Source organism: Anguilla rostrata, chromosome 14, assembly GCF_018555375.3.
Source record: "Anguilla rostrata isolate EN2019 chromosome 14, ASM1855537v3, whole genome shotgun sequence".
NCBI lineage: Eukaryota > Metazoa > Chordata > Actinopteri > Anguilliformes > Anguillidae > Anguilla > Anguilla rostrata.
Window position 1 is genome coordinate 12,496,974 of NC_057946.1, and position 27,759 is coordinate 12,524,732.

The following is a 27,759-nucleotide window of genomic DNA, read 5'->3' on the forward strand; positions in this document are numbered from 1 at the left end:
TACTTTACAAAAAATGGTTTAATAAGTGCATGCATTCCTGATACAATTTGTTTTATTCAAAAACTTTTATGGCTGAAAACACTGGACTTTGCTTTTCTTTGTTTTTGTATCTGCATTGATTATGTGTCTTGTCTGGTACTGAGAAGTTTCAAGGAAGACTGAACCAAACAGAAAACAATCAAAAACAAAATTAATGGTAGAATTTTTAAAAAAAGGGGAAGAACACAAACCTCTATTGTATGCTCGTGATTCCAGCCAAGAGAATTTATATTCTGGTATAAAATAACCTTTTTTTTTCTCCTTTGTGCAACAAATCTTTCCTACATACTGCAAAGTCGGAACAAAATACTACATACAATTAGACAGGAAAGACGGTTTTCAGCACTTGGTGTATATTGTCATAACCGTAAAACAAATCAGTCACAGATTACAGTAAAAAAGCATGGCACCCCATTATCCAGTTATACGAGTGGCCGCTGTCGCCTCTTCTCATCGGGGGACTACCCGCGCAGGCAGACGGGTACTTTGGCAATCGGTGCTGAAAATAACCAGGTCTTCTCAGGCGCAGAGAGAGGGGGATTTTTCTCTGCGGAGCAAAAGAAGCGCGCACCCACGACCGAGATCCGTTAGCATGGCGACCCAAGCCGACACGCTGGGAGGGGGACGGGTCGGCTCTGGAGGGAGGCGGGGTTTCTGCGTTCGCGTAGGGCTTCGTAGCGGGTTCACGGCACGCATGGCACAGACAATGTGGCAGAGGTGCGCTGGGAGATGGAGGAGGATGGAGGAGGAGGATGGATGGATGGATGGAGGAGGGGCTGACTTGAGTTGCCTTGGCGATGGAGGCGGAGCATGCTGGATCCCATGTGTGACTCCGTGGAAAGGCTAACTACCTGTTGCTGTTGGACATGGCATAGTGAACCTGTTTCTGCTGGAGGAGCTCTGTGATTGCCAAGAGCTTTTTCAGGACGTGCTGAAACAGACAAGCACGAGCACAGTGAATGCATAGTGGCATTATACCTTACTAAACATCGGCCATAACTCCTCTTTAGATACAATCCCAAGAAATCCAGGCTAAGATCGAACCCTAGACCATCATAGTGGGTTAGCTGGTTTGATGACACCATTTTAATGGGAATCAAGACAGACAGACAGAAAGAGAGATGCACAAACTGACTCGAATGCAGGCACACAGACAGACGCACACACACGCGCACACACACCCACACACACACACACGCACACGCACACACACACACACACACACACGCACCTGCTGCGCTCCCCGGTCGTTGCTCAGGGTGCGGAGCTCGTCTGAGTGGCTCACACAGATCTCGTGCAGGGCTGCGAGGTCACGGGACAGATCGGTTCTAAAGTGCTCTGTAGTGTCTGGAAGATCAGGGACGTTCTGCAGGAGGGAGCACAGGGCTTTGAGTGCAATTACAATGCGCTATCTAATAAGACCAGGTCCCCATGATGTGCACATACGTTACAATTTCACAAACCAATGGGCCTTCGTGCCAAACAATGCTTCTACCTTCTAGCCAACTGCAGACAAAACATTCAAAAAATAAAAGGCAAACAGGGACAAACGCTGGAGAAGGGAAGACCACTCACCCCCAGTTCATCTAAAAACATGATCATTCGGTGCTTGTTGTTCTTGATGAAAGGATTAACCCCTTCCATGTAGGGTTCCTGGAAAAAAAACAAAAAAACAACTGAAGTTCAACCGATAATGACAGTGAAAATGGAAATTGTTTTATAATGTGACAAACTGAAATGTGACCAAGGGCTCACTTAAATATGTTACTCTGTTCTACCAGATATTCACTTTGTATGAAGCACTGTACCACTGAGAGAAAAAGGAAATGACCACTGGCAAAAGTTAATGGGCTAAATGGATATAAATCGCCACTCAAAAATCATCACCACAGACGAACAGCAGCTTTTAAAAATGCCCTGGTGGTGAAGGCTCGTCTTTACCTTGGCACCGAACTCCACCAGGTTCGCCAGGTTCTGGACAGACTTGGCGACGAGCGTGAGCGTCCGTGCGGCCGTGGAGGACGGCGGGTCTGCGCAGAGAAAGGAACACACACGTGCTTGCACACCGACCCCTCATCAACAACGCCCTACCGCTAACAGCAACACCAGGAGGCTAGCCGCACGCTCGAGCCAAACCGGGCCACTCAACAAGCCTCAACGAGGCCGGTCTGAAGTGTAGCGGGAGTGCACCTCACCAGCGATTATGTTGAACATCCTTGGGTTGAGGATCGCAGGGCAGATGAGACGCAGGAAGACAAAACCACTGAAAGTGTGAAAAATAATTCGCGTTGACTTCATCGTACTTTCCAAGCCATTCCAATGCAAATTTTCAGTACAACATTACCTAAGGGAAAGAACTGAACTTTCCTTCACTGTACGAGGACCGCTCATTACGAAATGGGTGGACACATAAACACCGCCGTTTTAACTGTGAAGATGGTAACTCTTTGTAACAGTAATTCTGCGCGTGTGGCACTCGGGTAATGTGTTACCTCACGACTCGAGTCCTCATGGTGGTGTTTCTGGGCCACTTCTCCTGCACAGACTTCTGTAAACACCCATAAATGAACCTCAATGTCCTGCAATGCCAACACAGAAACCATGAATGAACGTATGAATGAATGGATTTGTTTCTCACAAGAACCTGCGCCTATACATAAAAATGTAAAACCGAAGAATGGAAATAGTTAAGTTTAAAAAAGGACGTACAATAATCTTCACAATTGCAATGTTTTGAATGGTGAATTAATCAATTCAATTAGCGATTGGTGTGGTAAGAGCGGTCTCCCCTCTCAACTGGGGCATCAGATATTAAACATAAATCATTTCTAAAGAATTTACCGATTTGTCCATCAGAAAACAGCCCAGAATAATCAAGGCATGTTGCCCATTTGTAAAGCTGACTTAAGATCTGAAACAGCAACCAAACACAAAAACATTTATTATCCACTCACGGCGGAAGGATCTCTGCAGCCATGAATATCTTCTCCACCAGCTCGGACAGGATGTTGAGGAGGTACGCCAGATTCAGGCTCACGTCTTCATTCTTCTCCAGTTTGGAGGGATTCAGCTGAGGAGGAAAAGGGGGCTTCAGGGTTTAAATAGCATTTGAACACCCCTATTCTGGCCTTAATACCTTTTCCAAATACCCGCAAGGCCAATCGTGCCTGGCCTTACGATCAACAGGCCGTGGTCTCTCTGGAGAGGGGAAAAAAGTTGCCCATCCACACTTGTGGAAATAATGCTGAACAGCATTAATGTCTGAACCGTACAGCTGGTCCAGACTAACAAAATAATCCCTTATTTATTCAGAAGGGTTACTGCTTATTCAATGATCAATTTGGCCAATAAGTCTCAGCTAGCTAAATAATTTCCAATCTAATTTTACTACTGAATTAGCTAGCTAGCTAGCGAGCTACATACAGCCATCCTCATATATTGAGAATTTACCAGTACATGCCATTTTTCAAGGCAACAACAGCTTTGGTTTCAAATCAAAAAATGTGAGCACTTGCCAGTACCCGTCATATTTTTTGCTTTATGGTATGAACAATAGGTTTCGGTATGAAGATTTTTCAGTTACATTCTCCTTTCGCTTGTGACATGTTTTTTATGATGCCCTTTGGTAGTTTTTATGCTGAATTGGTTTAAGGCCTTATTGCATTCAGATTTGGCCTTGGGAGCCGTATGAAATTTTTTGATTTTGCCAAGGCGGCTTTGTCCCAAAAATGCGGATGCCAGACAAAAACAAACTGAAATGCTCAGACAGGGGCAACAACGTTTACACTGAAATGTACTAAAATGGTGACCGTGACCATACTCAGTGAAGTACACTCACACTATCAGAATTCACAGTACACTTAAGGTTGGTATGGCCCAATGTAACTGGCTGCATAAACCCCTCGCTCTCCAGCTCGGCAGATGTGCGATGAGTAATGGAGAGGGAAGCTGCTGCCGCACATTAGTCACAAGTCATGACTGAGGCCAGTCGCTGGCCCACCCCACTCTACAGCAAATCAGACCAAGTGGGATGAAAGGCTCCATTATGAACGCGACACACTGAACTCCAGTGCAGAGGAGCCCCTGAGCGGTGATGAGTGAGTGTAAAAGGAGGAAATGACTCAGCCAAAGCCGGGCCAGGTGGGACAGAGCCCGGGCGGAAGCAGCCGGAAGCACCTCGCAGGATTGCTTGCACTCCATGATCTTCAGGATGGAGTCTTTGAGGGCGTGGTGGACGAAGGGCGTGGCCGTGGCCTTCATGTACTGCTCCATCAGCGTGCTGGCCAGGGTGGTGGCCCGGAAGAGCGTCGTCGCCTCATCTGGGGGGGGGGGGGGGGGACAGAGACCGGAGCGGCGTTCAGCACGCTACGCTCACCTCTCATTTTTACTTACCCGTCTGAGGGCTCAGACGCTACATGTTTCTGTCTTCCACATTCACGTGTTATTTAAGTGTCCTCATCTCTGTTTTTTTTTTGCTTATCTATCTTACCATCCAAGTTAATCTATGCAATCTGCAGGTTTATTTTCCTGACCTTCACAGTTCTGACTTCAATGTTCCTCAGTCATTTAATGTTCTAAGATTGCACATTTTCCTGTTTGCATTTCTCCCTTTTCCAGGTCTGTCTCCCGGCCACAGGACATCCTCCACTCCGGCCTCCCCTGCAGCGCTGTGAGCCCTGCTCCGGCCGGCTGTCGAGCGCTCTCACCCTCCACGCTGATCTCCCGCTCGTTCAGCGTCCTCAGCAGCGGCGCCTCCATCTTCTCGTGCCGGAATATTCTGAGCAGGATGCTGGCCAGCAGGGTGCGGTCCTGTCCGCACACGTGGGCCAGAGCGTAGATGACGTGGAACTCCTTCAGCAGGACCAGCTGGGGCACAGGGGGCAAACGCACAGGTCAGCGCCATCACGACACAGGGCTTTTTACTGACAACGTTTCTCTCACCAAAATAATAAAAAAATAAAAATCTACTTAGAGTAATGTACCACTTTTCTACATAATGCAACTCGGTAAAAAAAAAAAACTATGAAGATGCGGTTATTCCATTTGCAATGAATGTCAGCTTTTCACTGCATCACGAGAGTATTTAGGCATTATTTTAAAAGGTTTTGACTGTGAATGGAACTGACATTTACTATCTGTTATGAATGCTGGAAATGCAATATAATAAAATAAAGTGCTGCTAGCATTTTGTTGAATATCTTGGGAAGTGCTTGAGCACAGCTTAATGGCATGGCTGCAGTTATACTTAAGGAGATGGCTGCAGGCATGTCTGTGAGCTCACTGCTGAAGTGATTGGTTAATGGCTCTCCCACCTCCTTGAATTCGTTGTACTCCTCCTCTGGCATGATCTTCTCCATGGAGTAGCGCGCCCGGACTCGGAGGGAGCCGGGTTCGATGCCCTTCAGGGGGACATGGGAGCTGAGGGGGAACCACTCGTCAATCATCTGGCCCCTCTGAAGCCGGTTCAGCTGACACCGCATGAACACTGCAGGAGAGACCGCACACATCATCTCTACTGAACTACAGAACAGACCGCACACATCATCTCTACTGCACTACAGGAGAGACCGCACACATCATCTCTACTGCACTACAGGAGAGCCGCACATCACTCATCTCTACAGAACTCAGAAAGGACCGCCACACTCTCTACTGAATCAGAACAGATCCGCACATCATCTCTATGAACTACCAGAACAGGACCGCACCATCATCTCACGCACTACAGGAGGACCACACATCATCTCTACGAACTACACGAAACAGGACCGCACACATCTCTACTGAACTACAGAACAGACCGCACACATCATCTCTACTGAACTACAGGAGAGACTGCACACATCATCTCTACTGCACTACAGAACAGACCGCACACATCATCTCTACTGCACTACAGGAGAGACCGCACACATCATCTCTACAGAACTACAGAACAGACCGCACACATCTCTACTGAACTACAGAACAGACCGCACACATCATCTCTACTGAACTACAGAACAGACCGCACACATCATCTCTACTGCACTACAGGAGAGACCGCACACATCATCTCTACAGAACTACAGAACAGACCGCACACATCTCTACTGAACTACAGAACAGACCGCACACATCATCTCTACTGAACTACAGAACAGACCGCACACATCATCTCTACTGCACTACAGGAGAGACCGCACACATCATCTCTACTGCACTACAGGAGAGACCGCACACATCATCTCTACTGAACTACAGAACAGACCGCACACATCATCTCTACTGCACTACAGGAGAGACTGCACACATCATCTCTACTGAACTACAGAACAGGCCGCACACATCATCTCTACTGCACTACAGGACAGACCGCACACATCATCTCTACTGCACTACAGGAGAGACCGCACACATCATCTCTACTGCACTACAGGAGAGACCGCACACATCATCTCTACTGCACTACAGGAGAGACTGCACACATCATCTCTACTGAACTAGAGAACAGACAGCACACATCATCTCTGCTGAACTACAGAACAGACCGCACACATCATCTCTACTGCACTACAGGAGAGATCGCACACATCATCTCTACTGCACTACAGGAGAGACCGCACACATCATCTCTACTGCACTACAGGAGAGATCGCACACATCATCTCTACTGCACTACAGGAAAGACCACAGAGCACCAGAATACTGGCAGGAAGCAATGACCAAAACACTCATGTAAAAAACAGCTTAAGAACACTGTTAATTAAGACAAAGAGGAACAGACTTACGGATATCACTCTCTTTGCTCTTCTTGGACTTGTTGCTCAGGCTGATTTCAAACCTGTTGATTTCACTGGACAGGTCGCTGGTGGAACATAAGAAAAGACAGTTCAAATGACGGCCAATAGTATGCAACATACAGCAATACATCAGAAGGTACAGAAGATATGTAACTAGGGTTAGGGACCATTACAATGTAGCAAAAAAGCAAGCCCTCTAGTGGAGGATAAGGGAATTAATCACAACCAAGTTAATATACATTGTTAAAAAAGGAACACATTTCATTTGCACATTTGTTCATAAGAACATAAGAAAATATTAGCACACATTTCAGATGCATATTAGAACTGCATTCCCCATAATGCATAATGCAAAATAGTCATGAGAGTACAAGAGACGTTCAGACATGCAAATGCAAGCTGCACATTTTGAGTCACAAGCTTACAGGATGCAAACTCACTTTATTTTCGGATTATCAAAGGGAACCAATTGATTCTCCTGTTCACTGTCCTGACTCGTTTTAAAAGCAAGGTTTACTACAGGAGTACAGAGGAAAGGTGTGAGGCAGTGGAGCACTCACTCAAAAATGAACTCCTCTGTCCACACGGGGTTCTGGCCCTCTCTGGGGTGGGTCTTGGCCACCTGCACACTGTTCAGGTAGATGTTGCAGTAGGGGTGGGTGAAATGTTTTCCTGGGAGCTTGTGGGCCTCCTCCACGTTCAGGACTAAGCTGCTCACCTGAAGAAGAAATGGACATAAAGCTCCTCAGCTGGAAGCATTGCACAAATAAAGCCCTGTGACAGAACCCCAGCACACTAACGGCAATATTGCACTGGAGAGGCGGAGCCAAAGCTGGCTGACCCAGAACAGAACCACTGCTTTTTCACTGGAGAGGCGGAGCCAAAAACGGGCTGACCCAGAACAGAACCACTGCTTTTCCACTGAGAATGGCGAGCCAAACGGCTGAACCAGAACAGAACCACTGCTTTTCCACTGGAGAGGCGGAGCCAAAATGGGCTGAACCAGAACAGAACCACTGCTTTTCCACTGGAGAGGCGGAGCCAAAACGGGCTGACCCAGAACAGAACCACTGCTTTTTCACTGCAAAATAGCATATGGCGTGTCACTGAAGGCTGCAGTTGCCCCAAAACAAAATTAAATAAAAATGATAAAATAAATAACTCCAAACTATTTCCACAATCTTCTTTGCTTTCCTTGACATTAACAATGATGAAATCTCTCTTCTCCCTGTTGACACCAGTCAGAGGCCTGCGCATAATGACTCACTTTCAAACGAACAGAGTAATTAATTCCTTCTCTCACGCAGATATCCTTTTCTCTCATGCAAAAATATATGTATGCCCTCCAATGTCCTGCTCCTGCTCTCACACAAAACCACTCGTGCTCTCAAATATACTCTGTTCTCTCACTTGGAGAGTATGTGCGTTTGTTCAAGTTCATCCCTCACTCTTGCCATGTTTTCCCCATTCAACATTTACATTGGAATTTTTACTTCTAATTTTAAAATAGGCTCCCAGATGATTAAAGGATACCGTATGCTTATTTTAATGCTTCCACTCCATTTTTGAGAAATCACGTTTTTCCCATCAGTTCAGTATGTCAAATGGCACAAAATACTACAATACCCATGAGCCTCACCGGCCGTTACTACAGAGAAGACAGCAGCCAGGAGAGCAGGAGGTTTGTGTAACGGCGGAACTCGGTACCTGGCGAAGGCGCTTGTTTGAGGACGGCTGAGTGGGCTTCCTCAGATTACTGCAGAAGGTCTGCAGGCACTTCATCCAGTCCTGCAAGCGTCCAATGAGAACAGATCAGAACGAACAACCGCACAAAGGCAAACGCATTCACATACACGCTGTCCTGAGATGGAGGAACAGAGGAGTTTAACGTGAGTAATGAGAATAACCCAGAGGGTCTGGAGAGATTCTACTTTAATGCTCAACGCACAGGACGAGCAGAATAAATGAGCATGAAGCAGACCTGTGCCTGTTCTGGAGTCTCTCCAGCGAAGTAGAAGATGTACTGCTCCTCGCTAAAGTGCTGAACTACAATCTGGAAACAGTTTGGCCTGCAAAGACAAAAATACATTAAAAAAAATAAAAATAAATAAATAAAAAAAACTAAAGAACCGAAAACTACAACAACAATTTCACAAACACCAAAGAAACAACCCAAAGCTGCCTTTCAGAATTCTCCGTTGTCGAATTCAAGTGTTCCCAAACTGGCACCTACTGCATCACCTTTTGAAGTTAGCACCACTGTCTAAGGGTTACCCATTCATTGCTGTCCAAGGATTTGTGCAGATTCACCGATAAGCACCAGAGCTTCAGGACTGACACTGAGCGGGTGAAAATGCAAGTGAAGCACAAACCACATTAGGACGCTGCGTTTAAATCTCCCTGCAGGCAAAGCAGCACCCTTGTCTAGTGTTTTTGGGAGAGATAGAGATAGAGATAGAGGGAGATTCTGAGACAGAAGACAGACGGCTGTCCCAGCTCCAGCGCCGGCGCGGGGACAGGAAGCTGCTGACCTGCCAAACATGCTGTCGTGGACGCCGTACACGGAGCACACGCTCAGGTCGATCAGCCCCTTGGGCTTGGTGGCGCGCTTCTCGCTCTCGAAGTAGATGAGCTGCGCGTCGTTTCCCTCCAGGATGAAGTACAGGTTCTTCCACCGCTTTCCTTTACCTGAGACACAGGGGCCACATCAGCACAGACAGAACGCCGGGGCCAGGGCTAGCAAGGGCCAAAGCAGCACACTGACAGAATAGCAGCATTACATACAGGAGAGATCAAAACAGTACGCAGACTAGATAATGGCATTATATAACAGAGGGGGCCAAAATGGAATAGACAGAAAGATGGGATTACAGATTGAGGGGGCCAAATCAATACTGATAACCAGGCAAGATTACAGACACAGGGACCTGTCAGCATTATAGTGATTAGGGGGCCAAATCAATGAACTGAACTCACAACAAGAGTCCAGTCACAGCTGTCAGCTTTGTTTTAAACACAACACAAACCTTTGTTAAATAGGAGGTAGCCTTTTTTGACGATGTTTTTGTAGAACGCGTCTTTCGTTTTCCGTCGGATAGTGTTATAGATTTCTCTTCCGTCCACCACGTCAGACAGAACTTGTTCCTGGTGCTGAGAAAAGCAACAGTCTCAACACTCACACTCCCAGATGCCAGCATCGCACATTGAAAAAAAAAAAAAAAAACATCAGTTTAGTGCAATTTGGTTGGCCTTACCTGGACTGATACTGCATCTTTCAAGTTATACCCCTCAACAATTTGTTCCTTTTTGTAATGGTCGATGATGTCATCAATACTGTCAGCAGAAGACCAGGGACAAGATCATTAGTTCAGACACTTAGGCTCAATTTAAATCAAACTCTGCCCATTGTCAAGCACCCTTTGCCCAAATGGCAAATATCCATATTTTCTACGCGGTCGACATCATCTGAAGCAATAAATGGTAGGCTGACTGTCACAACAGTTTAAAGAGTTCATCCAAATGACTCTTCAGTTTAACTGATTATGACTTTAACAAGCAATGTGACAGCCCTGGAACTTCTCCAAGCAAGCACAATGAACCAGTAGCCTCTATAACGGCTAAAGCTAGTGTGACCACTGAATCCCTGAGGGTCTTTACCTGTTGTAGTACCTCCCTCCCATCATGAACTGGTTGTTGGACGTGGGGCATATTTTGAAGCGCTGGATGTTCTCGCTGGTGCGGAAGAACAGGGAGTAGTCCCCTGGCGTGCTGTCTGACGGCCTCACCAGAAAACCGCTGACTTGCCCGACTGAGAAAAACGCAAAAACAAACCGACACTCTTCAAAAAAACAAACTTCTGAAATGTTACCCAAAATCACCTCACAGCATATGTCTGTCTTTCACAGTTAACAGCTTCCGTTTGTGAAAGCCAGCTGACGTTCAAGCAGAGCTGTCATTCTGTACCAATAAAACCCTCACTGAAAACAACTCTTTTAGACGCATGACTAATTATACACGTGAAAAATAACTCCCCTTTCCATTAAAGATAAATTGCGTAAAAGCAATATTTTTAAATGTACGTACTTGCATAACCCTTACTGAAAAAGGCAACAGATTATCTATTGTGCTGACCAATGAATTTAGTTGGGGTTTGACATGACATTCCAAATCTTTTGTTTTCTGTGAGGTAAACTCACCTGTCAGGGCTTAACAACGTGCATTTTTATTGATTAGTGTAAATACTACTACTTTCTGTCTTAAGCCACAAGTCATCTCAAACTAGAACATAACTAGAACACTGCTAAAACGCAGTGTCTAAAATTAAACTCCTGCTCTCCTGAAAACCACCAGTGAGTGGACAGTATTATTTCAACAGTGCTGATATCTCCATTGGCCCTAGTTCCTAGAAAGCCAGGTACCTGTCATCAGCAGGTTGTACGCTTCCTGTTTGTTGATCTTCCCATGATACCACCTGGAAAGAGGGCAGAGGTTCTTCTCAGGAACAGCAGAAAAACTCTCAATTTTTACCAAAGAGTATCAGAACTTTTCAGCTGTGGAGTTAAACTGACAGTACCTGACAGTGCCCAGAGCCAAGGCCAGAGCCTTTAATATGCAAGCATAACTATGGATGTCTGTACACGACTTCTGCATAAACGTTGTGATGAGACTATGAGTTATGGGCTACCCACTGTAAGCTGTGTGGACATGGCGACCAGGAGGTGTAAAATGTACACTTAAGCACAGTGGAGTTTCAGACATAGACACTGGGACTACTTACACTTTGCCCTCGTGTGGATCCTCTTCTCTACCCTGAAATCAAGCACAGGATTTAATTCACAAACGCCATGGAGCAAAACGACTTTCCCTTCAACACAAATACCACGGCTGACCTGAAGTAAAACATCACTCCCCGCTGCGCTAATTTCTGATGAAACAAAAAAAACGCTGAAATACAAATAATCTAATGAATTCAAATGGCCACCCCTCACAAAACCAATGAGCAATAAAAAAGGGACATTTAAATAAGCAGAAGTAGCGGTTTGGAGCATGTAGAGTAGCGTCTCTTTTCCGGACTCACCACCTCCTCCACCAGGTCCTCCACAATCAGGCCCTGCTCCTCGGTGCGCACATTGGTTACCCACATCCATCCATCCTCCAGTTCATTGTGAACAATAAACATGTCCCCCTTCAGAAAACTGACGGGACAAAAACAAAACCGTTTTAGTTAGAGCTTAAACACCTCCACAGGCCTTATCGTGTAAAGATCCTTTTGGTTAATTATTTTTCCCCACTCTCCAAAACACATGTGAATAAAATAAATTAATCCAGTTCAGAAGCCTAAAAAAACCTTGCTTTTTGTCTTTCTGAAGTTCCACGCTGTAATAGCATGCTGTGGGCTGCAGGTGTCGCCAGTGACCAAAAGCTTGAGCAACCGTGGGGTTTAAAGATGAGGTGAAAAACCAGTGTACGGCAATCGCCTTCACAAATCCACTTCCAGCCCAGGTAACATTCTTTTTATTTAACCCTTCTATATACATCAGGCTTAAAAGTGGTTTCAGAAACCTGTATCGCTTAATGTGACGCTCATCTTGAATATGTTCTTAATATTTATGAATGGCCTCTTGAGAGCAGTGTTATTTCTGTAGCCTTTCAGAGTGTGATTTCTAGGTCTAGAGGAGTACTCCTAAAGGAGCAGGCCTCCGGTCAGCTTTCACCGGGCTTCAGAGTCAGGCTCACCTGATCTCGTCGGTGTCTGGCACTTTGGTGTACGGGAGGATGGCTCGAACCCTCCGCCGGTCCTCCACGGGCTGGAACAAACACACGGGGCTCTCAGGAGTTCTGTGTCACCTCAGCCAGGAGGTGCGTTAAGCACGCTCTCCAGTGCACACACACACACATGCATGCGCACACATGCAATCCCACAAACACGCACACGCACCACATCCTGGGCATAGAATGAAATCAGCAATCGTCCTACAGCTGAAGGAACTTAGTGTAAAATGAGTGAATTAAAGCCTCAAACCTGATATAGGTGGTCTCGGAGCAAAAAACTCCACTACATCTATTTGTGTTGCACTTGGATGTTGAACATGACTTAGTAGTTCCTGATAAAAAATAAACCCTGGTCTGTATTCTAAGGGTCTGACTGGTCAAACCAAGCATTTAACAATCACCGTCCTGGGGTTCACTGCCTGGATTGTGCTGGATGCTGTATGTCCAAACAAACACTTTCCAGGGATTAATAGTCAAAGCTCATTGCCTTTTCAGAGAGCCTAAATTCTGCTTGCTTGGCCACAATTAGACAAAGATTCAATCAAAACTGCAGGACTTGAACATAAAACACTTATTTATCTTATTTATTTCTAAAAAAAGAAAACAGCCAAAAGTTTTTTCTTTTATTTTCGGTGGTGCTGCATTCTGAAAGTTTGCAGTTGAATTCCTCTGGGCCTTACCTCTGGAGGAGCCACGGGCGACAGCAGCTTTTCCCCCTTCAGCAGACAGGACACGTAGCTGTAATAGCCTATCAGGTCCGACAGGGACGAGAACCGCCGTCCGCCAATGTAATAGTCCCCGCACATCGCAATTATCCTGCGAACAGACAGACAGACAGAAGAGTCACGCTAACGCCCCGGCCGCGCCCGTTAGCGCGCTTTAATCTGCGCGGGCTGTCCGCGGGGAGACGCCGGGTCCGGGGCGTACGGGACGCTCGTCCGAAACAGCCCCGCGACGCCCGCGTCTCCCCATTAGCGGCGAATATTAACAATCTCACGAGTGATGTTTTTTCGCCCGGCGACCGCGCCTCGTCTGGCAGCCCGCGGGGGCGAGGGCGGATGGCAGCGCGTTTCGGTTACGCGGGCGAAGCGGCGTCGTAATTAGCGGCGGTGCCATCCCGCTCCGGCGCGGCCCGGCTCAGGAGCGCCGCAGACGCAGTCACAGCTTAATGCGCGGAGCGATACTCCCCTAATGCCGGACCGACACAGGCGCTTTAGCATTCATCACCCGATACGAAGCGGAGGGACGCGTGCGCCGCCCGCATCCCCAAACGCGCTCGGCTGCCAATTTCAGGCGCTTAACTCAGAACGCGTGTTTCTCCGGCTTTAATTTGACGCGCCCTGCCGGCACACAAATCAGCATAAACGCGCAGCGAGGTGTCACGCTCCCGTTCACCAATTACAGGCTTTATCACACAAACTTACCCAGCCGCCTGTGTGATGTTACAGAAATAATAAAAATACACCAAATTGTGGAACAAGGAAAGAAAAGTAAATGTAGAACTTAAATGAACTTAGAACTTAAACAGCAGTTTTATGAAAATCTCCCATTGTAACTAGCACTCCTGCCACCCCTACATAGTAGCAGCTGGGTCATCTTACTTATTGACACAGCTGGAGGGCCCAGTCCTGAATCAGCGTCCGTGTTGAGGTCACTCTCTCACCTGTAAGGCTGACTGGCGGACTGGCGGACGGCGCCTCACCTGAAGTGGTTGACCACGCTGGTCATGCTGAGGAAGGACAGGACGAAGGAGCCGGGCCGCCGGTCGCTCTCCCTGATGAGGTAGCTGCCCGGCGTCCTGGCCTGCCGCAGCCGCTCCTCCGCGATCGTCCGGTCCAGCTTCCCGTGATACCACCTGCGGGGCGGAGAGCGGGCCGTCAGCCAATCGCGCGCTACCGACAGCGGGAACACACCACGACCGAGACTAACAGCAGGAACACGCGCGCGTAAACACAGCCCGTTGAGTGTTATTCAACAGCGGCTGATAACGACGCCACTGCTCGCTCAGGTGAAAACACCCGATAACACACTCAGATACACACACACTGCCTACTAACCTAACAACACCTTTAAACAGCACACACCTACAAACCAACACATAACAATACAATCACACTTACTAATAACACAATCACACACTTAAAATGCCACTCATACATACTTTTATCAAAAATGTATTAAAAATAAATAAATAAATAAATAAATAAATAATAATGGTGGTTGGCAGCAATTAAACCCACTTTGAGATTTACTGAACAAGCCAAACACAGCAGGACAAAGAAGGCAAATGCACACACAAATCTGAAAAAGCTGATTCATCGAGAGTAGAACCTTGAAACAAAGTTGAGGACTCTGTTCTAGTAAAAGTGAACTTCTTAGAGGCCGAATGTCCAACTGTAACTGCAGAGGCTAGGGAGCCAGGAGCCTGCGTCAGACCACAAGATGGCGCATACATACCACAGCACAGGCCACAGCGTCTCACAGCGTTAGCATGGAGCATTTCAAAACTCTGACGGCCCATGAACAGCAGCTTTTCCCACAACACTGATATAGAGTTTTAAGATGGTTCAGGTACCCCCCCTTTCTATTCCCAAACTGCGGCTTCTTGCTGCAGACAGAGGATGAATGACGTGTTAAGGCCACTGCTTTGGGGACCTGGCTGCAGGCTCCCATAGGGCTGGCTGGGTAAAGGCTGCCCTCTCACAGCGGGCTGCTGGGTAGCGCTGTGAGGAGGAGGGGCTGGCCGTGAAGAGCCGTGAAGAGAAGGGCTGGAAAAGAGCACCCACCCAGCCTGCCACACCAGGGGGAAAGGTCACTTACGGTGGGTAGTTCAGTCAGCCTTTCCAGCCGCACCAGGCTTTGCCTCTTTTAATATTCAAATCAAGCGTGACCCATTTAGCTTAGCTGACGAGAGCTTCCATAATGCGCTCAAAAATAAATGACAACACGGACGCTACCGGTTTACTGTCCACACAATGATTTCACTGTGACTGCGGCCGGTGTCTGTGTATGGACTCGCTACGCCTGAGGCTTTGTCAGGTTACACTGTGTCACTGATGAGATACACCCGTTTCTTCAGCCTGCGCACCAGGGTAACAGCTCTCCACCATAATCCTGCAGTGCAGTGATAAACCCGCCCACCTTCTGGCACCGATATTTACAAACCAATCGCCACAGCTCAGTGGAGGCGGGTCTAAGGGCAGTCAATCAAACTGTGAGACAAACAGGGAGGCGATTTTATAGGCTCTGGCCTGCTTCGGTAAACCGCCCTCCGGGGAACTGAGCACGGCAAAGCTGGCATGTCCCCGGTGTGCTTATCACCGCTACAGGAATTTGTCCTGAGATGTTATGAGATTTGAGACTGGGTTCTGAGACCAGTGATAAGCGCAGTTGGGCTCCGTGAGGTGAAGCCGGTGCTCTGCCAGCTTCAGCCTGAGAGAGAGAGACTGAGGGCGATGAGTGAAGCCCTATCTGCTGTCTAAAGTCACACGGTCCTGTCCCTCCGCCAAGCCCGTCAGTGCTTGGGAATGGCGACTGGTGGATGCTACTCAAACGACGAGGGCGATTCTGACCCGTGGTCACGCTGTCGTTCGCTCTACGTAATTGCCGCTGTTAATCGATGTGTAAACACCTAATGAGCCCCCTGCCTTCTGCCAGTGGGCAGAGAGCTGCGGCCCTGGCGCTGCACGTCCGGGGGCAGTGCCCGCGCCCTCGTTAGGCACGCATTCCTGTGGCTGGAGCGCTGCAGCTGTCGGGGGGCGCTCCGCCGCACTGGCAGCGCCGCCTACGCGTTCACACAGAGAGAGAGAGAGAGAGAGAGAGAGAGAGAGAGAGACGAGCTGCGACCGCGGCGGTAGCAGACGCAGTCTCTGCCACGCGTCTATGCCGCATCTATAAAGAGTTCCCAGACCAGCCGTGCTCTGCTCTGCTCGCCCCCGCCCCCCCCCCCCACACAACCCCCCACCACCCCACCCCCCACCCCCCCACCCACGCGGTTCATGGGTGAGATTTCCTGGGTCACCGCGCCCCTCGGCAGAAGAACATCTAAAAACAGTTCAAGGATGTCTACACTTGAGATGCGTGTGCACTTGGCATGCAACTCAGCCAACTAAATTAAGAGAGAAGACTTAGCAAGTGACAAAAGGGATGAGCTCACTCTCTTCTACAGGGATGAAGCGATGTACAAAAACAACACTTCACCCAACATATTGTGAAACTTAACGTAATGTGATCCAACACAGTAAGCAAAACTACACCACCCTATCTATGAACCCCAGAGTTTAACTGTGACAGAGGTGCAGAAACACAATATTTATTGAGGCAATGGGAATTTGAAGGGGCACGGAACAGATGAAGTAATCATTCCTCATCCTGCAACCTCTAATGGACAGAAAACAGCTGGTCTCCCTGTGGACACTCAGACAGCCCTGGATATCCAGCACCTCAGTTCACCAGCTGAGACAGCAGAACAAAGACCCAAAGGAAGACACTGAAGGATGCAGGAGGAAGGTGGGTTTTTGCGTGATTCATGCCAACGCGGTCGCCATTTTCCTTTCGACGCTCCGCATACGATCTGGCTGGCACTTCGAGCTGCGGGTTACTAAACGTTGGCGGTGCCGCAACGAAACGAACACAGCGATCAGCTGAATACAATCTGCCCATAAGCCACAGCTGGGTTTGCAAGCTTGCAGTTTCTTGCTTGGACACCTTTAACGGCGGGTGAAAGTGATGGAATATGTGACCCTACAGCCCCCCGGTTTACATCACCATCCATCAGCCGGCAGACAAACAATCAGGCTGAGGCCATCCGTTACCGAGGACGACCCACACGGTAACAGCAAAGTCTGCAGGGGCTGAACCAAGTGAAATGCAATTACAACGTTCAGTGGCCATTTTCCTCTAAAATAAAAGTGCATTTCACCTTTGTTGTACAGCTGAAACACTATACTGCCACATCTTGTCTTTTGCATGAATGAAGGGCTGTCTGCAGTAACACCCGATATGGGAAATGTGGTTCTTACACTACGTATGATGTTCAGAATACAGGCATCTGGACATGGGCAAAGCAAATCATGTCATGTAATGAGGCTCATATTTCTATCATTCGAATGGCCTGCGCTATCCACTGTGTCAGATGGTTTGCAAGCCTTCGCCCTCACCTTGGCAGAGCTCAATCTAAGGTTATTTATAGCCTACTTTAAGGCCATGTCACATTCACTGCCGCACATATTTGGGAAGACAGAAAGAAACAAAACAATGCATGCCTGAATTCAGACATTAAAACTGACAAGCCATGGACGGACCCCCCCCCCCCATCCCCCCTTTATCCCCCCTGTGAACCCACCTCGATAAGCTGCAGGTGCAGTGCGGGCCCTCCTAGTTTTGGTTACATAAAGGCGAACTCAGCGGAAGCCTAAACAGAGCGGGAGTGGGAGAGGGAGCTCAGTGCTATCAGCGGTGAGGAATGCCTGCTCGTGTCTGAGCACGAACCGCCGTGGTGCTGGGGTCCTCTCCTGCACCTCTTACCCAACGCGGCGTTCGGGTTAACGCTTCACCGCGACAGCCGCAGGTCCTCACAGGGTCCCTGGGAAACAGCCTGAGCGGCTATTTACAATGCTTGTTAAGGCGAGCGATTTACTGCGTCTGGCACCGCGCTGTTTACTCTTAAATCGAAGTTAGTTTTGACTCGGGTCCTAGTCATGATGGTGCCGCCTCAGTGTAATAATAGCAGCTTTTTATGATAGGCCATTTGTTATTTCACCTTACCCATCCAGAATACAATCCAATCTCAAGCGCACTTTACTGCTGCTCTGTAGCCATTTTACCCTTGAAACAAGCCTCTCTGGGACCGGATATCTGACAAATAAAAAACGTGACCATATTTTGTCTGTGGTTTTTTCTCTCACGCACTGAAGTTTAACCTTTATAATACGCCCGAATTACAGAAGTCTAGAAACCACCTCTGCCCTCAGTGACAAATGAGACATCCTGTATCTGCTGAATCTGTGGTCACAGGAAGCACCACCAAAAGGTGGCTGTACCTACACTCGCTGAGTATTTTGAGAAAAACTTCTCACCCCTCCTACCGCACACACTAAAGTCACGGGTGTGAACGCTCTATAAGAAAGGACTAGGCTATGCAGTTCATCTTTATCAGGACCTGTTCTCAATTCCATGTCGACAATTCATACCTTTGCCAGAATCGATTCAAAAACCGCATTAAAAAAACACCGCTCAGCAAGGACAGTTATTTATTTTTTTTTTTTTTAAATGAAAAGTGCGCACCACTGTGACCTTTGAGGTTAGGCCCGTACAGGCGGTGCTTAAAGTCACAGGCATGACCGAAACCTTCTGCGCTCGCCGGGCCAAATCTCTCTGATGAAGACAGAGAGGGGGGGGGGGCTGAGAGGCAGCGAGACACCATCCTCCTCCCCGCGGCAGGAAACGCTGCGGTGAGGAGCTTCACCGGGCGCATCCGGCACGCTCAGCTCTGCGCAGATTAACAACGGAACCGCGCGGCTTCACGCGCCGCACACCAAACCCCACGAAGGACGGCCGAGCGCAGAGCTGCGTTTTCATTCTGCCACTTCTGGGTTTCGCCTTCGCCGGTGCGTCTTCAGATGAACAAACACCCCAGCGAATACAGGTTACAAGACTGATGGACAACGGTGCGCTGACAATGCGGCCAACAATTCCTGAAAACCAAAAGAGATTTAAATGCTCTCTTTGCTCAGGCACAGAAGTTCACATAGTGAGGCCTTTCTATGCATGTGATAACAACCCAGCTGCACCTAAAATCTTGGCAGCATTACGCACTGTCCATGGAAATTCTACACAAAAACAGCTTCACCGACAGCGGCGGCTTACTCAAACCAGCAAGGCGGCTCCTGTCAAGAGTTCCCTTTCGAAAGTGAACAAAGCAAAAACACTCCAGTCTCCTTCCCCTGATCGCTCTCGCAGGTGCAGACACCATCGCTGAACAGCTTTGTGAACGGAACATTACGACCAGACAGCGATGCGTCTGAAGCGCTGAAATAAGGCCAGCACATTCCTAACAGGCAAAGAGAACGAGACGAGGAAACATATTTGCTTACATCTTTCAAATGCAGAGGCGACCAGACTAGAAGGTCCTGTTATTTAAAAAAAAAAACCCGGAAGCATATCCATACAACACGGAGTCCAAAAAAAGAAAAAAAAAAGAAATCCAGAAGCATACTGCCCCAGGCTGAAGTGCGGGGAATAACAGAAGGAGGCAGACGAGGAGCGGCCCCTGGATTTCCGGGCCGGGCAGAAGGAGCGGGGCCAGCTCTGGGGCCCTGTGCTGCGTGTGCTGCGTGTGCTGCGTGTCCTGCGCTGCCGGCGGGGCTCAGACGGGGAAAGGCTCCTCCGCCTCGCGGCTCGCCCCCGCTCTCCCGCTCCCTCGCTCTCTCGGTCAGCCTCGCTCTGCTCCACGGGGACTTCCCATATGCTCATTTATTTCATTGAAAAAATAAAGGAAAAAAAAGACATAATAATCCAGCTGGATATCATCTGGGGAGGGGGGGGCGGTGGGGGGGTTGAAATGTCTTTCTTTTTTGGATAGGAGAGGGGTACAGAGATGAAAGAAGAAAAAAAAAAAGATAATAAAGTTTCTACACAGAACCACTGAACCGTTTCACCCATCTTAGGGCTTCACTCCATCAGGGTCCCCTGGAATAAAACCACGGAGTGAAAACTAATAAAGTTTGAGAGTGGAGAGGAGGGGCTTGCAGAACACAGACCCTGGGTGCCCAACAGCACACCATACTTACACCCCATAGTGTCAAACTCTCAATGTCTGCTATGCGCCCACACCTTGCACACACACACGAGCCAACATCACACTACTGTCATACAATAGGCTTTAAAGGTCAATTACAACCAGCCCATTGAAGCATGTGTCTCATCTCGTTTCCACCACTCAGCCCAAATACAAACACCTTGGGAGGTTCTGAATGAGCTCAAAAGTAAATGTACCTATTAACAACCTGGAGGACCCGGCCTGTGGACAGGCTCTGACTTGTGCTCCATGCAGCTGATTTTCCATTACGGGTCAACGCTTGCAGTTGCGGACTTTCTAAAGTTTCCACATCAGGCCCGCTGTCACGCGGGGCCAGACGATTCTCTGTCAATGATCCTGTTAAAAGTGCGGAGGGAGCCAAGCTGGGAGCCGTTCTGCAACAAGAAGAGCGTGCAGCAGAACGCTACAGAGCATTTAAACACGGGACCCATCGATCAAAGAACAGAGTCTGTGGGAGAGTGAGCATGAGAATGCACGCTGCGTGCGTACCCGCAGGAGGGGGAAATGACACGCTCAACAGCTGTGACAAAAACTAACGGGGGGGGAAAAAAAGGCTGGTTAATTGATAAGCAGTCGCACGGGAGGCCCACAGGCTTTTCAAAAGCGCCAACCAGGTAGAAATAATGAATTAAATTAAGCATTAAAAAATTAAAATAAATGAGCCCTTTGCAGGTCAGCGTGTGGCTCCCAGAGTCAGTCCAGGACGCGACCCCGCGCAGGGCCCGGAGGAGCGATGACGAGCCTCACGGGCCCTCGCAGTGAGAGGAGCGCGCGTCAGGCCTCCTGCAGCTTCAGCAGGGCAGCTTCAGCTCACACCAACCCGCCCAATACACTCACACTTCAGCAGACACGCTCTCCACTAAACCAGCGGCTAACAGTTATGAATTACACCTCCCACAATTCTCAGCTTGTTACACCACGCGGCTCAGTGAGCACAACGACACACCTAAAGCAACACACAGCTTTTTAACATGCCAAATTAATCATTCTCCATTGGTCATATAATTCATGAATCAGATTTTTTCTTTTTTTTTATACAATGAGCACGTAGGGAAATTTTTTGTTCTTGTTGAAAAAACAAATTCATACTAGTCACAGGCATCAAAAGGGTTGATGGATATTGCATAAGCGGGAGGATGTGGGTCCAGCCTTTGTGTAAATTGAGCAGCGCAGGTTCAATTAGCACTTCACTGCGGGATTACCCCGAATGACTGCTTCAAACAGTGGAATCGCTGATCCCAAACTCCAGCTTTCCTAATGAAGCAGTCCATGACTTCAAATCCGCTCTAAGCCTCGTGGAAACTCAAAATCAACGGCTAATTTCCAGCTTTCCGCTCGCTTTAGCCCCAGTGCTACATTCACAGGCACATTAAGAGCATTCACGTTCTCCTCTTTGCCGAGCTGGAGAATCTGAAAAATATTTATCCTGCTGTCAGCTCCACTGTTTACCAATGAGCACCGACTGTACACAAGGGTGTGTGATGAAAGCAAAGCCTGGAGCTTCTCATCAAGCCTGCTGGAAAGAAGGCCCCTACCCAGAGGCCAACTCTCTGCTGCAGCCATCTCCACTGAAACCCAACACGCGTGTTAATTACTGCTGACTTTCTTACACGCAAACAAACACAATGATTTTCACTGTTTCTTTATTATTATTATTTTAAATTATAGAATCACGCTACATTACATTTACTTTTGCTGATTTTCAGCCAAAAGAAGAATGCTCTACTGCTGTATAGATGAACCCACATACCTGACCTAAAATTTCACAGCATAAATTCTGGTGTGAATATCAGCTAGTGTAAATGAATTCCCGATGCCCTGAGTTTTAGGCACTCAGACACATCAAGGAGTGAGCCACGGCTTCAGAGAATCGCATTATAATTTACCACAGACTTACAAGAGCAGTTTCAAATCAATGAGACCCTGGCAGCTGACAGTAATATGCTCCACTAGACTTTAATTGCCCACAGTGTGGAACAGCAAACATTACTCAGCCATGCACATGACTACTGCATGTTTTACATCAGGCTAACAGGTGTGGTGGACCCAGATGCCATTGCATAATACATACGCTGTGCCCCATGATCCTGCTGAAACACTACAGTGGTGGTCCTTCACACCACTGAACACCACAGCATCCATAAAACACTACAGGCAGATGTTAAATGTCCTGTTAATCATTAGGCAGAATATTTTAGCACCACAACGAAGGGGCTCCACTAGCATACACAGGAAGCTAGCATTGCAGAGAGAGAGAGAAATACTGCCTCTGTGTAAAAACTCATAAACTGCGTACTATGCCAACAGAAAACCCCTCTGCTCTCCAAGCCCACCCCATGATTAAAATGAGTACATTAAATGAAAATGAAGAATGAAAGAAAGAATGAACACAACTTGGGCAATCCTTACAAAATGTATCCAATATCAGTTTGCAGTCAGACCACATCACCAAACCTCCCCAAGATCCCACCTTCATGTTTGCTCAGCTGAAATAAACATTCAGAAAATCAAACTTAGCAATATAGCAGGGCCTGCAATGGTCTGAATTTATAGGCAGGATCTCCATTTTACATTAAAAAAACTAGGTGAGCAAGAAACATGCCAACTATCTATTGAATCTCAAATGCTTAGAGTAAAATATGTCATTTTTATCTTTGTAAGTACAAGCTTTTACACCCATGACCAATTCAGAAGCCAAACCAGCCTGCCAGCACTACAATAACAGGACAGCAGATTTCACTCAGGTTTCTCAGCTCTTCATATCCAGGCTATTTAGCTATGCAAACATGGAAACACTAGCACTGCTGCATTCAAAACCTTATTGGGCTATTATTGGGTTAATCAATCAGATTACTGCTGATCAAAGCAACAGCCAGAAAACTACATAAACTGGCACAATAAAGGGCAATACATAGCTACATGGCAAATAATGCTGAGTAAATGGTGGCCATTACATGAAAATGACATTGGCAAACTTCTGCTTGATACCAATGCCTACGGCTGATTGGAAATTAACTGAACAAGAAACAATGTACCTGCCTAAAGAACAGGGTTGGGTACTGAAACCCTGTACCAACATGGCACCGGTTCCCAAACGACTGGAACCTACCGGACCGAATCACAAAGACTGCTCAACTGGCTACTGTGTCGATGGGAACAGTGACAAAAGTGACATCTGCATTTAGATCCACAGGAAAGGCCTTTGTAAACAGGGTCGGAAATTGTGGTCGAAAGCGCACACGCGAAACCTCAGGTGGCAGAGAATGTCAATGCAGGATGCGATGAGACTGTCAGCAAAAACAGTCCATCGACTATTAGCCTATATAGTGAGGGATATTTTACTAGGGTAGCATCGCATAAACCTCTCGTTACCAAGACAAACAAACATTTGAGAGTTCAGGGGTGAAAAAACCATTGGCACTGGTCTACAGAGATGTGGAAAAAAGTGATATGGTCAGATGAGTTATCCTTCCCCAAATTCTCGAAAAGTGGTCAAGGGCATGTGTGGCATACGCCAAGAGAACAATATAGGCCTGAATGCTTGACCCCTACAGTGGTTCTATTATGATTTGGTGGGCATTTTCTGGGCATGATTTGGGTCCACTGGTCCCCTTAGAAGGAAGGGTCGCTGGAAATCAATATAAATGTATTCTGAGTGATCACCTTTAACCTACGATAAAACAATTCTATCCTGATAGTAGTCGCTTCAAGGAAGGCGATGTCCCCATACACAGGGTACAAATGTTTTGATGAGTATGAAAATTATGTGAATCATATGCTATGGCCTTTGCAGTCACCAGATCTCAACTAGAGCCTGACTATACTGATAACTGAATGAACACATGAGAAGTTACTTCCACACTATTAGGCACACAAGCATTCTAGAGGACAGCTAGCGTCAAACACGACAGGTGCCTCTCACTGGAGACAGCTGATAATGTACAAGTGCCATAGTGGAACCCTAGTTATAGCAGTCTAATGGCAGCCCAAACCTTGAACAGGTAACACCAAGGGTACACGCTGTGTATTAAGTGAGCACTTTTACCCACACAGCCACTTGGAACCAAAACTCTGGGCCACTCAATGCAAACAGCAAGTGTACAGGACTCTTTTAGCAGTGGTGCAACCTAGCAGGATGAAACCTCTGGATTCCCCTATTTTAGCAGCTTTGTTAAGATGCTCAGCGTCATTCAATTCTACAGCAGTTTGAGACTGTCAAAGAAATAACAGGCTGTAGCCTATTGCAGCTATGCACAACCGACTCTGGCATGTATGTCTAAAACCACGGCATCAGATGGAGTTCACTACATGCTTTCTGACTGTAAAAAATAATTACATTCTCAAACTACATCTTCAATAATGCATTACTGGATTAACTGCAGAACAATGCAGTCTCTACAATAGGCTAACTTTAAGTTTTCCAACTTAAAGTTCCTGAAATAGTCATATTGGTGATTTTGTACAGTAATTACCTTATTGTACCCTTCCGTTTAGTAAAATCAAAAGTCATTAAGTTCATCTATGAGTTCAACCCACTCCTTTAAGAATCCAGAATGTACAGGTGGGTGCAATACACTCGTGGTGGCTAAACTGAGTTTTCCTCTTCCTGGTAAAGTGCTATATAAATGCAATCCAACATTAAATCCAGACCAGCCATCCAGGAGGGCTGTGGCATCTGCTATTTTTTCCCCTATGTTTCAACATTTAAGTGCTTCATTTAAGTCATTGATTGGCTAAAGAGTCAGCACATTTTGTGTACAAGGCCAAAACTGGCTGCTTACAGGAAAAAAACCACAAAAACGTGCAGACACCATGGGCCTCCAGGACTGCACTTTGATACCCCTGATCTATGTTCCGTAAGACTCAAGCCCTCTGGGATTAGATCAGGCCAAACTGTAGTGCCAAACTGACTGCACTTCAGCCATTGCAATGCACACCAAAGCCTCCCAGGGTCTGACAGTGTCACAAAGGAAACCAGCAGGCCAGCGTGTCCTCCCTGCCATAACGGGTAGGTAGTAGGTACCTATTTGCCATGTTTTGTGTGGGCTTGCAGTGAGCACAAGGGAAACTTGATAAGTTTGTCTACGTGGGCGACATATCATGTTGGTCAATCAAAAAGGCCTTCAAACGATAATAAAAAGAAACACAATCTGACTGCGGACAGTGTCTCGTGTCAGGGACATGACACCATGCACTCCCATCCCATCTACCACCCACCAAGGTAACTCAGCTACATAGCCGGCATTTTAATGCAAAATGTGGTTTAATGCTGTGAACCGTGAGCTGTTCTGCTAGACTTCGCTGGGTCCACCGAATTGTGAAACTGCACAATGAGCACTGAAGACAGTTGCAGTAACGTTACATTCCGTCACATGCAAATTCAATCCAGACAAATGCACAACAAAAATGCACAAGGGTGACTAAGGGACAGAGTAAATATAATGCGCACCGGTCATTTAGATCAATGCTATCGAAAATGTGTTCATAACACACATGATGGTCAGCTGTATAAATAGCCTACACTTATGGGAAGGAAACGGCTAACAGTGCCTTTGTTGAATTTGAGCACACCGCTCTAGATATGAAGGTGGTCAGCTAGCTAGCTAAATGCATGCCGCCCTAAGACAAATGCACACGCCCCACATGCACACAAGCGTATCACTCATGTGAGTGAAGACATTACACTTCTGTACAGACTGCGTAACGCTAGTAGCTAGAAAAATAACTATGCATTAGTTAGAGCCATAGACAATTCCTGCAAACATGAACCCTGCAGTAGATAGCTAGCTCATCTGAGAATAACACACCGTTCTGCAAGGCTAACGATATAGCTGTATTTTTACCCCTCCAAATTTGAATGCGAGATCAATTTTGGGACGTCAGTTGTCAACAAGTTGTGGTAAGCTCAATAGGAATAGAGTGGGCTTGTTAAAAAGAAAATAAATAAAATAAAATACATTTTCGGAAAAAAGCACTTAGCACTTAACTTAGCGAATTGCTAGTTAGTAACTCGTAACATCAGATCAGGATGAAACTATTTATCTTAAACGGAAACCAAATAGATCCTTACTGATTCGTAGGCGGAGCGGTAAGTGGGAATGCCACCTCCTCTTCCTCGTATTCCTGCCCATCCAACGCATCGCTTTCATCCACCGTGCCAAGTGTCCCGCAAATGGAGGGCAGCGGAGGCGGTGGCAATGGGGGAAAGCCACTAGTCCCGTCCGGACTCCCGGAGGTGGGCGACATGCAACTGGCCAATCCCTCCGAAGGGGAGAGGGACGCTCCACTCCCAGTTCCAGAGCTCGTCCCAAACGCAGCGTGCCCACTACTATTGCCACTCCCAGTGGTGGACAGAGCTGATCCCACTAAATCCCCTCCAGTCACCGAACACAATAGTATCTCTGAGTGTGTGTTGTCCGGCGGCGTGTCCGGTGAGTGGCGGAGGTTCTGAGCTGCCCCTGGGCCGGAATCAATGATCTGCAACCTCGGCTTGGTAGAGAACGGAAAATGGGCCGTCTCGGGGCCTCCTCCGCCTGCAAGTCCTGTCCCCGCCGAAACCGAACCCGTCTCCTCACTGCCGTCGTCCGCCGCCATCATTTTGCTTAAAAACGTAAAAGGGGGAAAGTAAGAAGGGAACCCTCCCTTCCCCACCCGTTTTCGACACTCTCCTGGGGAAAAACAAAGAACAGCAAAACTTGGAAAACAGCACTGCTAGCTAGCTACTCCCCGCAGTACTCAAACTACTAAAAAGCTACGCTGGCTAGCTCTTAGCTAGCTAGTAGTAAGCAACGTCGAAAGAGTTTCAAGTTTTCATTGTTCCGCCTGAGTTCTAGGAAAACATATGAAAAGTGGCTAGTTTATCTAAAATACTACAATAGGAGACGGATAACGCTTGTATTTCCTTATTTTTGTCAGTTTCTCTCTGGCAGCCCACTAGACGGGGAGTGTGTTTATTGTCAGTGTGCGCTCCTGTTTTTTTTCCTCGATGAGTTCCAAGCGTAGCTAACGTTAGCTATGTACTTTCCGGCAGTGTCACGCTGTTGCGTTGACAATCTTCGGTACAACCAATATGTCCTTATTAGCCCACCGTGTAGAAAAACTGCAGTACTTCTTTCTTGTGCAAGTTATTTTTTCTTTGTTGATTACATGACTGGTTGCTTTCTGCCGCCGTTGCGCTCTCTCTCGCTCTCTCTCTCCTCTAGTCCAGTCCTGTCCTGTCCTGTCGGAGCGCGTGCTCGCTCACGCGCAGACCTGGCTAAGCGAGCGCAGAACGAGTCTACAGTGGTCGTCTTGAATCCATCTTATCTTTTATCAGGAGATAGTTTGTAGTTGTGGTTCAGCTTCAGA

At 47.4% G+C, this 27,759-nt stretch overlaps 1 protein-coding gene across 2 annotated transcripts; it reads right to left on the reverse strand.

Annotated features, from left to right (window-relative positions):
* Positions 1–27,671, reverse strand: rasa1b (RAS p21 protein activator (GTPase activating protein) 1b). 2 transcript variants are annotated; one of them, XM_064307011.1, is made up of 26 exons: positions 27,500–27,671; positions 26,483–27,013; positions 14,296–14,448; positions 13,274–13,409; positions 12,558–12,628; positions 11,899–12,016; positions 11,599–11,630; positions 11,240–11,292; positions 10,479–10,629; positions 10,076–10,154; positions 9,848–9,971; positions 9,353–9,509; positions 8,803–8,890; positions 8,529–8,609; positions 7,382–7,539; positions 6,810–6,886; positions 5,352–5,524; positions 4,746–4,905; positions 4,216–4,358; positions 2,994–3,109; positions 2,532–2,618; positions 2,235–2,302; positions 1,981–2,069; positions 1,615–1,692; positions 1,271–1,405; positions 1–970 (listed from the first exon to the last, which is right to left on the reverse strand). In XM_064307011.1, the coding sequence occupies exons 2-26, from the start codon at positions 27,007–27,009 to the stop codon at positions 887–889; spliced, it is 3,138 nt and encodes a 1,045-aa protein (XP_064163081.1). In that variant the 5' UTR covers positions 27,010–27,013; positions 27,500–27,671; the 3' UTR covers positions 1–886. The 2 variants fall into 2 exon arrangements, with proteins under 2 accessions (XP_064163081.1, XP_064163080.1); XM_064307010.1 differs by having other exon boundaries at positions 26,483–27,080.
* Between the last annotated feature and the right edge of the window lie 88 nt (positions 27,672–27,759).

What these genes read in the sequence shown, in the direction of transcription:
- rasa1b (XM_064307011.1), bottom strand. Translation starts at nt 27,009, where the DNA reads ATGATGGCGGCGGACGACGGCAGTGAGGAGACGGGTTCGGTTTCGGCG. An exon ending in ACCGCTCCGCCTACGAATCA is followed by an intron (nt 14,449 to 26,482) that starts GTAAGGATCTAT and finishes TCCGCCCCGCAG; the next exon opens with GTGGTATCACGGGAAGCTGG. An exon ending in AGTACAACGAATTCAAGGAG is followed by an intron (nt 4,906 to 5,351) that starts GTGGGAGAGCCA and finishes CCTGTGCCCCAG; the next exon opens with CTGGTCCTGCTGAAGGAGTT.